Source organism: Leucoraja erinacea, chromosome 16 (assembly GCF_028641065.1).
Source record: "Leucoraja erinacea ecotype New England chromosome 16, Leri_hhj_1, whole genome shotgun sequence".
NCBI classification, from domain to species: domain Eukaryota; kingdom Metazoa; phylum Chordata; class Chondrichthyes; order Rajiformes; family Rajidae; genus Leucoraja; species Leucoraja erinaceus.
In genome coordinates, this window is record NC_073392.1 from 24,232,011 (window position 1) to 24,244,026 (window position 12,016).

General features: G+C 51.6%; 1 protein-coding gene across 1 annotated transcript; it reads left to right on the forward strand.

Moving 5' to 3' along the window:
• Positions 1 to 1,913: 1,913 nt before the first annotated feature.
• ndufaf3 (NADH:ubiquinone oxidoreductase complex assembly factor) lies at positions 1,914 to 11,453 on the forward strand. Its single transcript, XM_055647902.1, has 5 exons — positions 1,914 to 2,070; positions 2,672 to 2,864; positions 8,268 to 8,334; positions 10,431 to 10,531; positions 11,294 to 11,453. Exons 1-5 carry the CDS (start codon positions 1,982 to 1,984, stop codon positions 11,387 to 11,389), a joined length of 546 nt encoding a protein of 181 aa, XP_055503877.1. The 5' UTR covers positions 1,914 to 1,981; the 3' UTR covers positions 11,390 to 11,453.
• Positions 11,454 to 12,016: the final 563 nt, after the last annotated feature.

Consider the following 12,016-nt stretch of genomic DNA (forward strand, 5'->3'; position numbering starts at 1 on the left):
GTCATTTAGGGTTGTCTATCAAGGGTTGAATGGAAATGCAGATGAGTTGGTTAGAATGTATTCAGATGACAAAAATAGCTGTGTGAACAGCTGTCACAATATACATAAAGATATTGATTGGATATGGATATGGGTGGAGATGTAGTTTATCCATGCAAGTGTGAGGTGTTGCACTTTGGGAGGTCAAATTTAAGGCCGAAGTGTAGATTTAATGGCAGCACACTTAACAGCATTGATGTGTACAGAGTGATCTTGGAGGTCCAAGTCCATAGCTCCAAGAAAATAGCAACACAAATAAGCTGTAACAAAGGCATATGGTACGCTTGCCTTCATTGGTTGGGGCATTGAGTATAAGAGTCAGGAAGTCAAGATGCAGCTCATAGGACTTTCTTTAGGCTGCATTGTGTGCAGATCTTGTCCCCCCATTAGGGGAAGGATGTGAGGGCTTTGGAGAGGTTACAAAAGAGGTTTACCAGAATGATGCCTGAATTAAGGGGTATTAGCCATAAGGAGAGGTTGGCCAAATTTGGATTATTTCCTCTGGAGCATTGGAGGCTGAGGGGAGACCAGATATAAATTATTGTAATTGTGGTAGATATAATCTGCTCCAGGGACGAAACGTCAAACACTAGCTTTAAGGTGAGAGAAGCAAGTTTTTTTAAACAGGGTGGTAGAGTCCTGTAAGACGCTGCCAGGGGTGCTGTCAGAGACTGATACGATAGTGGTGTGTGTACAAGATCCTTTGGATAGGCGCATGGATATACAGCGAATGTACAGAGTTGCAGTTGTATGGGGCCCTAGTGAGACCACACTTGGAGTATTGTGTGCAGTTTTGGTCACCTAATTTGAGGAAGAACATTCTTGCTATTGAGGGAGTGCAGCGTAGGTTTACAAGGTTAACTCCCAGGATGGCAGGACTGTCATATGCTGAGAGAATGGAGCGGCTGGGCTTATACACTCTGGAGTTTAGAAGGATGAGAGGGGACCTTATTGAAACGTATAAGATTGTTAAGGGTTTGAACACGCTGGAGGCAGAAATCATGTTCCTGATGTTGGGAGAGTCCAGAACCAGAGGCCACAGTCTAAGAATAAGGGGTAAGCCATTTAGAACGGAGACGAGGAAACACTTTTTCTCACAGAGAGTTGTGAGTCTGTGGAATTCTCTGCCTCAGAGGACGGTGGAGGCCGGTTCTCTGGATACTCTCAAGAGAGAGCTAGATATGGCTCTTAAAGGTAGCGGAGTCAGGGGATATGGGGAGAAGGCAGGAACGGGGTACTGATTGGGGATGATCAGCCATGATCACATTGAATGGTGGTACTGGCTCGAAGGGCCGAATGGCCTACTCCTGCACCTATTGTCTATTGAATGGGGGGCGGATATCTAGCAACGGACATTGTGGGCCGAAGGTAGGCAAAAATGCTGGAGAAACTCAGTGGGTGAGGCAGCATCTATGGAGCGAAGGAAATTGGCAACGTTTCGGGTCGAGACCCTTCTTCAGACCGAAGGGTCTGTTCCCGTGCTGTATTGTTTTGTGTTCACCCTCATTGATGTTCCCCGGGTTCCCCTTCATGATGCGGGCCGAGGCTCTGCTCCCCGTACACTGGCAGCGACCTGCACAGCCTGCAGCAACTTTATTGAAGGAATGACAACAACGCGATGACTTTGTCTTCCTCAGTCAGACCCGAGCAGCGGCGGGTATGGGGCGCGAACTCACCGTCGCCCCCAAAGATCCTAGAGGAACTCTAGGATCTTTGGTCGCCCCGCTCATGAGCCGGCCGTGCATCACATGACCCCACAGAGGCCCCGCTCATCAGGCCGCCCACGAGGGTGGAGTTGCGCGGCGCGGCCACATGTGGCAGCAGTGAGGACCGGCTGCTGCGCCGACCCCGTATCACGTGACCGCGCAGTGACGTAACACCGCTCACGTGGGGCGGGGCGGAGTCACGTGGGCGCCTGTTTGACGCTGATCCCGGGCGGGCAATGGCTGCGTTGCGCCTGTTTGTCAGCAGCTGCAGGCAGCTCGGCCTCAGCCCCACGGCGGCGGCGGGGCCGCTCCACACCCGCTTCAGGCGAGTCCCGGCTCCGCGGGCGGGTAGTCTGAGGGGTGAAAGGGCACGCAGGGTAGTTGGGGGGGAGGGGGGTTCAGCAAAGTGAGGAGGGGGCGGAGAGGTGAGTGGACCGGGCGTGACAGGTCAGAGGGTTGAGCGGGTGGTGGGAATCAAAGGGTAGGTGAGGTCAGGGGTGAGAGAAGAGAGGGGCCTGTCCCACTTGGGCGTCATTTGCGAGTAATTTACACGTCATGACGCCGGCGTGGCGCACGGCTCCCCAGGAATTTGGTTTGTACAAAATCTTTTTCGCGCCATCTGCGTGACGCGCAAATGACGCCCAAATGGGACAGGCCATTAAGGATGGGATGATGAGTTAGGGAGGTTTGAGCCGAGAGAGGGTGGTGAGGGAGCGAGCGGGTAATGGGTGAGAGGGTGGGGAAATGGGAGGGGTCAGGTGTGGTTGAGAGGATCAGAGTTATGAAGGTCAGGGGTTGTGAGGGTCAGGATTATAACGGTCAGGGGTTGTGACAGTCATGGATTACGAGGGTCAGGGGTTGTGAGGAGCAGGAATTATGAGAGGCTAGAGTAGACGGATCCCTTTGACCACTTGCTCTCTCCTCAGGCCACCGTGTCGGGGTCACAGGATGACCCCGTCGGACGACGAGCAGTACCAACGGACCACGGTCAGTGCCCTGGAGCGCAGCTCGCCGGATGCCCAGTACATCGAGGGCTACAGCAGGCACGGCTTCACCATCAGTGGGAACCGGGTGATGGGCCCCTGCGCAGTCATCCCACAGGCCCTGCTGCAGTGGAATGTGAGTCTACTGTCTTGTCACCTGGCCTCGGTAAAGTAGGTAAAGGTGAGGGGAGCCTGTGTTGAGGGCGGAGCGGTAACTATGCCTCTGCACTAAATAACTGCACAGGTACAGCACGGAGACAGGCCCTTTGGCCCACCATGTTCATGCTGACCATCGTATTTGCCATCACTTCCACCATAGCACCTGCCTTGGGGTTTAAATGTTTGTCGAAACACTTAACAGTTGTGACAGTTTCTGCCTCCACCACCTCCTCAAGCAGTGCCCTCCAGATTGCTGGAGATAATGGTGGACCCACACCACCCTGGCCACATTCTCATCTTGCTACCTTCATCGGGAAGAAGGCACAGGAGCCGGAAAACTGTGACCTCCAGCTTCTTGCCAGGATCCATCAGGCTCTTGAACACTGCACAACACTAACCTCAGCTCTACCTCAGCACTAAACCACTACGGTTTCGCACTACTATGGTTGTGTAGCATGAAAAAAATCAATAATAATTTATTATACCTTTAATTTTGTTTTTGTTGTGTTAATGTAACGGTGCGGCAAGAGTTGAGAGTATTTAATTGTTATCTGTGCTGGCAATGGAACAATGAAATTCTTACTTGCTGCAGCTTAATTGGCCCGTTATTGCAAAAACACACGGATAATTGTATAATAATCAACAATATAATAACAATAAACCATAGTAGTTTAAAACCAAAGTCCGTAGTGCAACCAAAGACACAGTCCATAGAAGATCATAGTTGCTGAGGTTAGTGCAGTTGTGCAGTCAAGAGCCTGGTGGTTGCTGGGATGAAGCTGTTCTTGAACCTGGAGGTCACGGTTTTCAGGCTCCTGCACCTTCTTCCCAGCACACAGCCAGGGGTGGAAGGGTGAAATACAGACACGGTGAGGGGTGGTGGGGGCAGGTATAAATGCAGTGTTTACATCTGAAAGGAAAGGATTTGGGGGATGTGGGAGAGGGTGCAACTGGGTAACTCGGCCCAGAGTTAGTGTGGTGACATTTGCAGTGTAAACATCTTTGAAAATGGTAGATCACCAGGTCTGGATAAAATCAGCCTGTCTCCCAGCTTGGTGACATGTCCTGACCAGTAAGATACGAACAATACAGGTAAGAGAGATGAGCTGTGAGGAGAACTGGAGGGAGATAGGCTGCAGGTTAAAAGCAGGACGTTCAGGGTTGTAATCTGTGGATTACTCCCGATGCTGTGTGGTAGCGAGTATAGGAAGATATGATAGCTGGGTGTGTGGCTCAGAAGCTGGTGCAGGAGGGAGGGTTTCATTGGGATCTCTTTGCAAGGAAGTTTGCTTGTGCTATTCTGGAGGGTTTAATCTTGTGAGGCAGAGGAAGAACATAGAGTGAATGGCTGGGACCTCAGCCATTCTCTCCAGAGGCCTGGAGTTCATAGCTCCCTGAAAGCACAGCACGACACGGGTGGATAGTGTAGTGAGGAAGACACTGATAGTGAGGAAGGATAGTGAGTTTGCCTTCATGAGCCAAGTAACTCTGAACAAGAATTAGGCTTCATGTTGCAGCTGTGTTGGTTAAACCACACTTGGTGATTCACCATGATGTTGCCGGGAATGGTGGCTGTAGTTTCTCCAGAGAGATTGGACTGGCAGGGATTATTCTCACTGGAGAGTAAGAGGCTGAGGGGTTGGGTTGTGAAGAGCACACAGTCTCATAGCAGGGAAGCCCAGAACTAGAGGGCACAATGTTAAGGTGATAGGAAATAAATGCAAAGGAGATCTGAGAGGTAAGTTTTTCCACACAGGATGGCACGTGGAATGAGCTGCTAGAGGAGGCAGTGCTAGCAAATACAATTGTGTTTAAGGGTGTTTGGACGGGTGTAGTGGGGTACAGGCATAAAGTGGCATATTTAATTAGTGTGGCCAGGCACCGTGTTGGTATGGATGAGATGGACCATAGGGCCTGTTGCTAAGAGTTTTGACTTCCCATTGGCAACAAGTGTGTATTAGTGTCAGAACAGCACTGGGATTGGTTGAGTGATCAAAATTGGCTATGAGCAGCCAGTAAAAAGAAGGCAAGGTGCAGTGAAGCAGCCTATTGGGAGCAGGCATGTGGAGGGGATGTGTGAGGCTTTGGTTCAGGAAGCTCCAGCAGGATGGCTGAGCAAGGCCTGAGTAGAGGGGGACAGGAGGTAAAGACACTCTCTCATGTGTCTGCTTGTTGTGCTTTTTTCTTCTTGGTTTTGTGCAGTAGTGATGGTAGGTAGAATTGTGCAATGTTCCTCCTGCCAGATGTGGGAAGTCAGGGGAACTGCTGGTAACCCTGGTGTCAGAGTTCGGGTGCTGTTCCATGAGGATGTGGGCATTTGTTTGCGTTTGGCACATATCCCTCTAAACCTTTCTTATCTTTGTACCTGTCCGAATGCTGTTACATTACCCGCCACATCTACCTCCTCCGGCAGCTCGTTTCATACACCCACCACCCTCTGAGAAAAAAAAAAAAGCCCCTCTGGTTCCTATTAAATCTTGCCCCCCTCACCTTAAACTTATGTCCTCTGGTTCTTGATTCCCGTACACTGGATAAAATATTCTATACATTCACCCCATCTAATCCCCTCATGAATTTAGAAATATCTATCAGATCACCCCTCAGCCTCCTGCACTAACAGTCCCAGCCTCTCCAGACAACTCAATCCTGGTGAATTCAGTGGTTAATTGAGAGTCACATGACACACACTGTAAATGGATGGATTGTAATCATGTGGTCTTTCTGTTGCCTGGTCAGCACGCAACAAAAACTTTTCACTGTCCCTCAGTGAACGTGAGAATAACCTAAACTGAGAATGAGATATATATATGCCATTTATTGTCACTATACATGTACAGTGAAAATGAAAGCTGCTCGTACTCAGTGCATACATACAATTTAGCACAAAAAACAAGAAACAGAAAAAACACAAAAAACAGAAAGAAGGGGGGGGGGGGGGGGGGGGGGGGGGGGGGATGGGGGCGGGAATAGGTGCACAATTTTCTGAGGCGCTACATACATATATACATATATACAGATGGAAGTCCGTGTTGGGCAGTGAAGTCAGTGCATGTGTGAATTAGAATTAATAGTAGTTATAATTCTCGGAAAGCAACTATTCTTGAGTCTATTTGTCCTGGATTTGATGCACCTATAGCGCCTTCCAGAGGGCAGCAGGTCGAACAGTCCAAACGCAGGATGGGAGCTGTCTTTGATGATCTTCTTTGCCCTGCTAAGGCAGCGGGAGGTGTAGATGTCCATCAGGGAGGGGAGAGGGCAGCCAATGATCCTCTGCGCTGTCCTAGTTACCCTCTGAAGCCTCTCCCTGTCTGCCATGGTGCAGCTGCCATACCATGCTGTAATGCAGTATGTCAGCAGGTTCTCGATGGACGAGCGGTAGAAGGTCAGCAGCAGGTTAGAGTCCAGGTTGTGCTTCCTGAGGACCCTCAGGAAGTGCAGCCGCTGCTGAGCCTTCTTGATGACCGCTGTCGTGTTGTCCGTCCAGGAGATATCAGCAGCGATATGGACGCCGAGAAACCGGAAGGTGTTGGCCCTCTCCACACACTCGCCGTTGATGTGTAGGGGGGCTAAGTCGTTGCTGTGCCTCCTGAAGTCGACAATGAGCTCTTTTGTTTTCCTGGTGTTCAGAGCCAGATTGTTTTCTGAGCACCAGGTTGTCAACTTCAGGACTTCCTCTCTGTAGGCTGCCTCGTCTTCCTTTGAAATAAGTCCGACCACAGTAGTGTCATCAGCAAATTTGACGATGCGGTTGTTGTTGTGGGCCGGACTACAGTCGTAGGTGTAGAGACAGTATAAGAGGGGGCTTAGCACACAGCCCTGTGGGGAACCGGTACTCAACCTGCGAGTGGAGGAGAGGTGGGGGCCGAGTCTCACAGTCTGGGGCCGGTTGGTGAGGAAATCCTTTATCCAGGCACATGTGAGAGTGGGGAGGCCGAGAGTGACCAGTTTACCAATGAGAATGTCCGGAATGATTGTATTAAAGGCTGAACTAAAATCCACAAAGAGCATCCGGACGTAGCTCTGCCCCTGCTCCAGATGGCTCAGCACAGAGTGGAGAGCTACGGTAATGGCATCTTCTGTGGATCTGTTTTGGCGATAGGCGAATTGGGGGGGGTCGAAGTCTGGTCGTAGATAGTCCTTGATGTGCTGGAGGACCAATCTCTCGAAGCACTTCGTGATTACCGGAGTGAGGGCCACAGGACGGTAGTCATTAAGGCTGGTGATGGGAGACTTCTTCGGCACAGGGACGATTGTGGCTGATTTTAGGCAGGACGGAATAACTGCCTGGTCCAGGGAGAGGTTGAAAATTCTGGTGAAGATGGCAGTGAGCTGGTGAACGCACGCTTTGAGCACCTTACCAGGTACTCCATCTGGGCCGGTAGCCTTCTTGGGGTTCACTGCCAGGAGCACCCGTCTGACATCGTGTTCCCTGACAGTGAGTGGAGTAGTACAGAAGCTAGGTGAGGGTGGAAACAGGGCTGTAGCAGGTGAGTGCTGCTGTTGTGATGTTTCAAAGCGGGAGAAGAAGCCATTTAGCTTTTCTGCCAGCGGCGCACTCAGGTCTTCTGACTTTGTGGCACAGCCTCTGTAGTTGGTAATGTCTTGTATACCCCGCCATACCTCCCGTGTATTATTGCTGGACAAGTGGGACTCTATGCTCCTCTTATGGTCCGCCTTGGCTTTTTTAATACCACTTTTCAGATCGGCTCGAGCAGCCCTGTACAGAGCTCTGTCACCTGACCTGAAGGCAGCATCGTGGGCTCTGAGGAGTGTGCGGACCTGGCTGGACATCCAGGGTTTCTGGTTTGGGAAAACCCGTATGTTTTTGTCTACAGTCACATTTCCGATGCAGAACTTGATATAGTCCAGCACCGATTCTGTGAGAGTTTCCAGATCCTGGTGTTCGAATATGTCCCAGTTTGTCTGTGTAAAGCAGTCCTGTAGATTGGAGAGTGCATTTTCAGGCCAGGTTGTAACAGATCTTATGGTGGGCCTGGCACTGCGTCTGAGGGGGGTGTAGGCTGGAGAGAGCAGGAGGGAGAGATGATCTGACTGGCCGAGTTGGGGGAGGGGGATGGCTCTATACGCGTGCTTGATATTGGTGTAGACATGATCCAGCGTGTTCACCCCTCTAGTAGAACACTTGACATGTTGGTAGAATTTCGGCAGTACAGTCTTCAAGTTGGCCTTATTAAAGTCCCCTGCGATTATGCGAACACCTTCGGGGTGGTCCCGCTGCTGTTCGTTAATGAGGAGTGAGGTCGGAGATCACGGGCAAGGGTCAGGCTCGGGCTGGCAGAGTGAGGGTCATATGAAGGGCCAGGGTGGGTTGCGGGATGGGGGAAGGTGCTTTATTAACATGACTTCTGTCTGTGTCCAGGTCGGGAGTTACAGAGATGTCAGTGTGGACAGCCTAGCGTTGTTCTACTTGCTGGAACCCAAGATAGGTGAGGAGATAAACTTGGACTGTACAAATATGGCCAAATTTGTTTGGGTTAGAAGATTTAATGGAATCGGGCATCTCTTACCCTTTGTTCAGACTCGTGCCCGACTGGACTTGTTGCAGAGCCTTGGTCGGCAGTGTTGTGGCCCGCTGCGGGCTGCAGAGCTGATCGCTGGGGGGTGTGCAGCGGGAAAGAGTTGCCTTGTGGAGGGGTGTAGCAATGTCACTGTGCCTTTTACTGGTTACAGAGTGAACCAGGGTCCCATTGTTCTGGATGGTCTGCCCTGATCATATTAAATGGCGGTGCTGGCTTGAAGGGCCAAATGGCCTACTCCTGCACCTATTTTCTGTTTCTCCCAGTGGGTGGAGAGTCAGAATCGTCCGACCCAACAGGCCCTTCAGCCCAACCCCATGCTGATCACACGGGTCTGAAGAAGGGTTTTGGCCCGAAACGTCACCTATTTCCTTCGCTCCATAGATGCTGCTGCACCCGCTGAGTTTTCTCCAGCATTTTTGTGTACCTTTGATTTTCCAGCATCTGCAGTTCCTTCTTGAACCCCATGCTGATCACAATGCCTTCCTGGACCGGTCCAATTTCCCCACATTTGGCCCAGATCCCTCTAAACCTTTCCTATCCACGTACCTGTCCAAATGTCTTTTAAATGTTGCTGTAGTAATACCTGCCTTAACTACCTCCTCTGGCAGCTCGTTCCATATACCCATCACCCTCTGATGAAAAAGTTGCTCCTCAGGCTCCTATTAAATCTTTCCCCCTCACTTTAAACCTCTATCTGGTTCTTGAATCCCCCAGAGACTGGAAAGACTGTGGCTATTGACCCTAATCCATGTCCCTCATCATTGTATAAGCCCTCTATAAGATCACCCCTCAGCCTCCTGTGCTCTCAGTCTGTCCATCCTCTCATTATTGCTCCAGCCCTCCAGGCCTGGTAACATCTTTGCAAATTGTTTCTACATTCTCTCATCTCATCACACCCTTCCTGGAGCTGTGGACATACTCCCTGTGTGGTCTCACCAACGTCCTGTACAGCTGGACCATGATGTCCAAACTCCTGTACTCAATGCCCAGACTGATAAAGTAAAGCATGCCTTCACTGCCTTGTTGACCCATGACCACTTGAGGGGCTTTGTCCCTGAAGCCTGCAGTTCCTCTGTTCTACAACACATCTCAGGCCTGTCATTCACTCTGCAACTACTGCCCTGCTTTAACATTCAGTGTGCATCAACTTGCATTTCTCAGTTAGATTCCATCTGCTACACCTTGGTCCTCTTTCCCACCTATTCTTTAAGTTAGTTTAGAGAAGCAGCGCAGAAACTGTCCGTTCAGCCCAGCAAGTCTGCGACAACCAGCTATCACCCCATACACTAGCACAATCCTACACACTAGGGAGAATTTACAATTTTTATTGAAGCTAATTATCCTAGGAACCTGCACGTCTTTAGAGTGTGGGAGGAAATCAGAGCACCCGGAAAAAACCCCACGCGGTCACAGGGAGAACGTGTAAAATCCATAGACAGCACCTATAGTCAGGATCGAACCCGGTCTCTGGTGTAAGGCAGCAACTCTACTGCTGTGAACCTGTCCCATCCTACTTGTTCTTGTTGTAAATCTTAATATAGATGAGAAACCCAGTACAGATCACTGCGACGTTCACTGGCCGCTGGCCTCCAACCCGAAAAACAACCAGAGTCCTTCCATTGAGCCCGTTTGGTCTCCGCATAACTTACCCTGGGCCCATGTTATCCCACCTTCTGCACAGTGGGATTGACCTGGTAAAGTCCATGTAGACAATGCCCAGGGTCCTGCCCATACCCACGTGATCCCTCAGTCTACACTTTGTTGTAGCGAATGAAGTATTATATTTCTGTGAATGAGCTGCCTGTGTGAAGATTGGATGTTGTGGCTTCCGCGGACACTGTGAGATGTGTCCCTCAGGTACTGTCAGGGCCTGGTGGTGCCGGGGTTGTGGTTCACGGTAGCCTGTGGGTTGTACACTGGTGGTGGGCAGGAGTTGTACACTGGCGGTGGGCCTGGGGCTCTGTGTGGCTCCGATTCCCACTGTGCCCCATCTTGTGTTGCAGAGATCCTGGTGCTGGGACTCGGGGACCGGGTCCACCGGCTCGACCCCAACCTGCTGACATTCATGAGGAGCAAGGGGATCGGTCTGGAGATCCTGGACACGGTGAGTGTCCCTCCCACACTGACCCTCACTGGGGGATGGGTCCCACCCACACACCGACCCTCACTGAGGGATGGGCCCCACACACACACACACACTGACCGTGACTGGGGAACGGGTCACACACACTGACCCTCACTGAGGGATGGGCCCCACACACACACACACTGACCGTCACTGGGGAACGGGTCACACACACTGACCCTCACTGGGGGATGGGTCCCACCCACACACTGACCCTCACTGGGGGGCGGGTACCATAGTCAGAACCTTTTCCCAGGGTGGAAATGCAAAGACTAGAGGGCATAGCTTAAACGTGAGAGGGACAAAGTTTAATGATGTGCAAGGCCATATTTTTTACATTGTGAGTAGTGGGGGCAGGTACGATTGCGGTATTTAAATCGGCAGCGGATATGGAGGTGTGGATCATGTGCAGGCAGAAGAGATGAGTTTATCTTGGCAGTTCAATTTCTGATCTGTGGATAATGTTGTGTTGTGTGCTGTGCCCTGCCCGGCTCTGTAAATATTAAAGGCACAATGTGTTGGAGTAACTCAGCAGGTCAGGCAGCATCCCTGGGGGACATGAATGGGCAATGCTTTCGGTCAGGACCCTTTTTCGATCTGTCAGGAGAAGGAGGGTCCCAGCCCGAAACGTCACTCATAATCTTTCTCCAGAGCTGCAGTTACTCCAGTTTGTGTCTATACTCTGTGAACAGCAGCATCTGCAGTTCCTTTATTACATTTCTGTTGATATTTGTGCCTCAGCCCAACGCTTGTGCGACCTTCAACTTCCTGACGAGTGAGCGACCGAGGATTGCTGCTGCCCTGATCCCGCCCGGTCTCCACTCGGACCAGCGCTAGTGGTCTCTGCGACCACCAACGGCCCTCACCTTGTACACCATTATTAAACCGCCTCTACCCTGTGGCAACGCTGTTCTTGTCGCTGGGATTTGGGGCGGTTGACCGTCCGTTGCTTCTGGGTCACGCCAGGCGGGTGGGGACGGGGTCCGACGCGACGTTCCTTTCTCCCCAACAGCAGCTGGTCTACTCCTGGTGGATGGTGTGGCCCAGGACATGGCTGCTGCAGTGTGGCCGTCTCCAGCGGACAGCTCCACCCCTGCCAGGCTCACCCTCTCCCCGCCCACCCTGCAGCGGGGCCTGTGCTGAGGGAAGGCACTGGTTGCTCCAGGGGGTTCCCACTCCACCCGCACTGTGCCCACCCCACACCGCCACAGAGAACACTGGGCCAAGGACAACAGCAAGGGCAGTGGGTGGGTGGGTGACAACGAGGAGAAGGGAGGGGGCGGCAGGCAGGAAGAGGAGAGGAGATGTGGGGGAGGAGAGAGGGTGGCGGAGGAAACAGGTGTAGGGAGGGGGAATGAGGAGAGGTGTTGGGGGTAGAGGAAGGAGGAGAGCTGGTTGGGAGAAGCCCAGCAGTGAGCCCAGAGGGGTAGTGGAGCCCCACCATGGGGATGTCTGCAGTGAAAA

Coding starts and splice junctions, on each gene's coding strand:
- ndufaf3 (XM_055647902.1), top strand. CDS start 1,982: ATGGCTGCGTTGCGCCTGTTTGTCAGCAGCTGCAGGCAGCTCGGCCTC. Junction 2,865..8,267: donor AGGCCCTGCTGCAGTGGAAT/GTGAGTCTACTG, acceptor GTCTGTGTCCAG/GTCGGGAGTTACAGAGATGT. Junction 8,335..10,430: donor CTTGCTGGAACCCAAGATAG/GTGAGGAGATAA, acceptor CTTGTGTTGCAG/AGATCCTGGTGCTGGGACTC.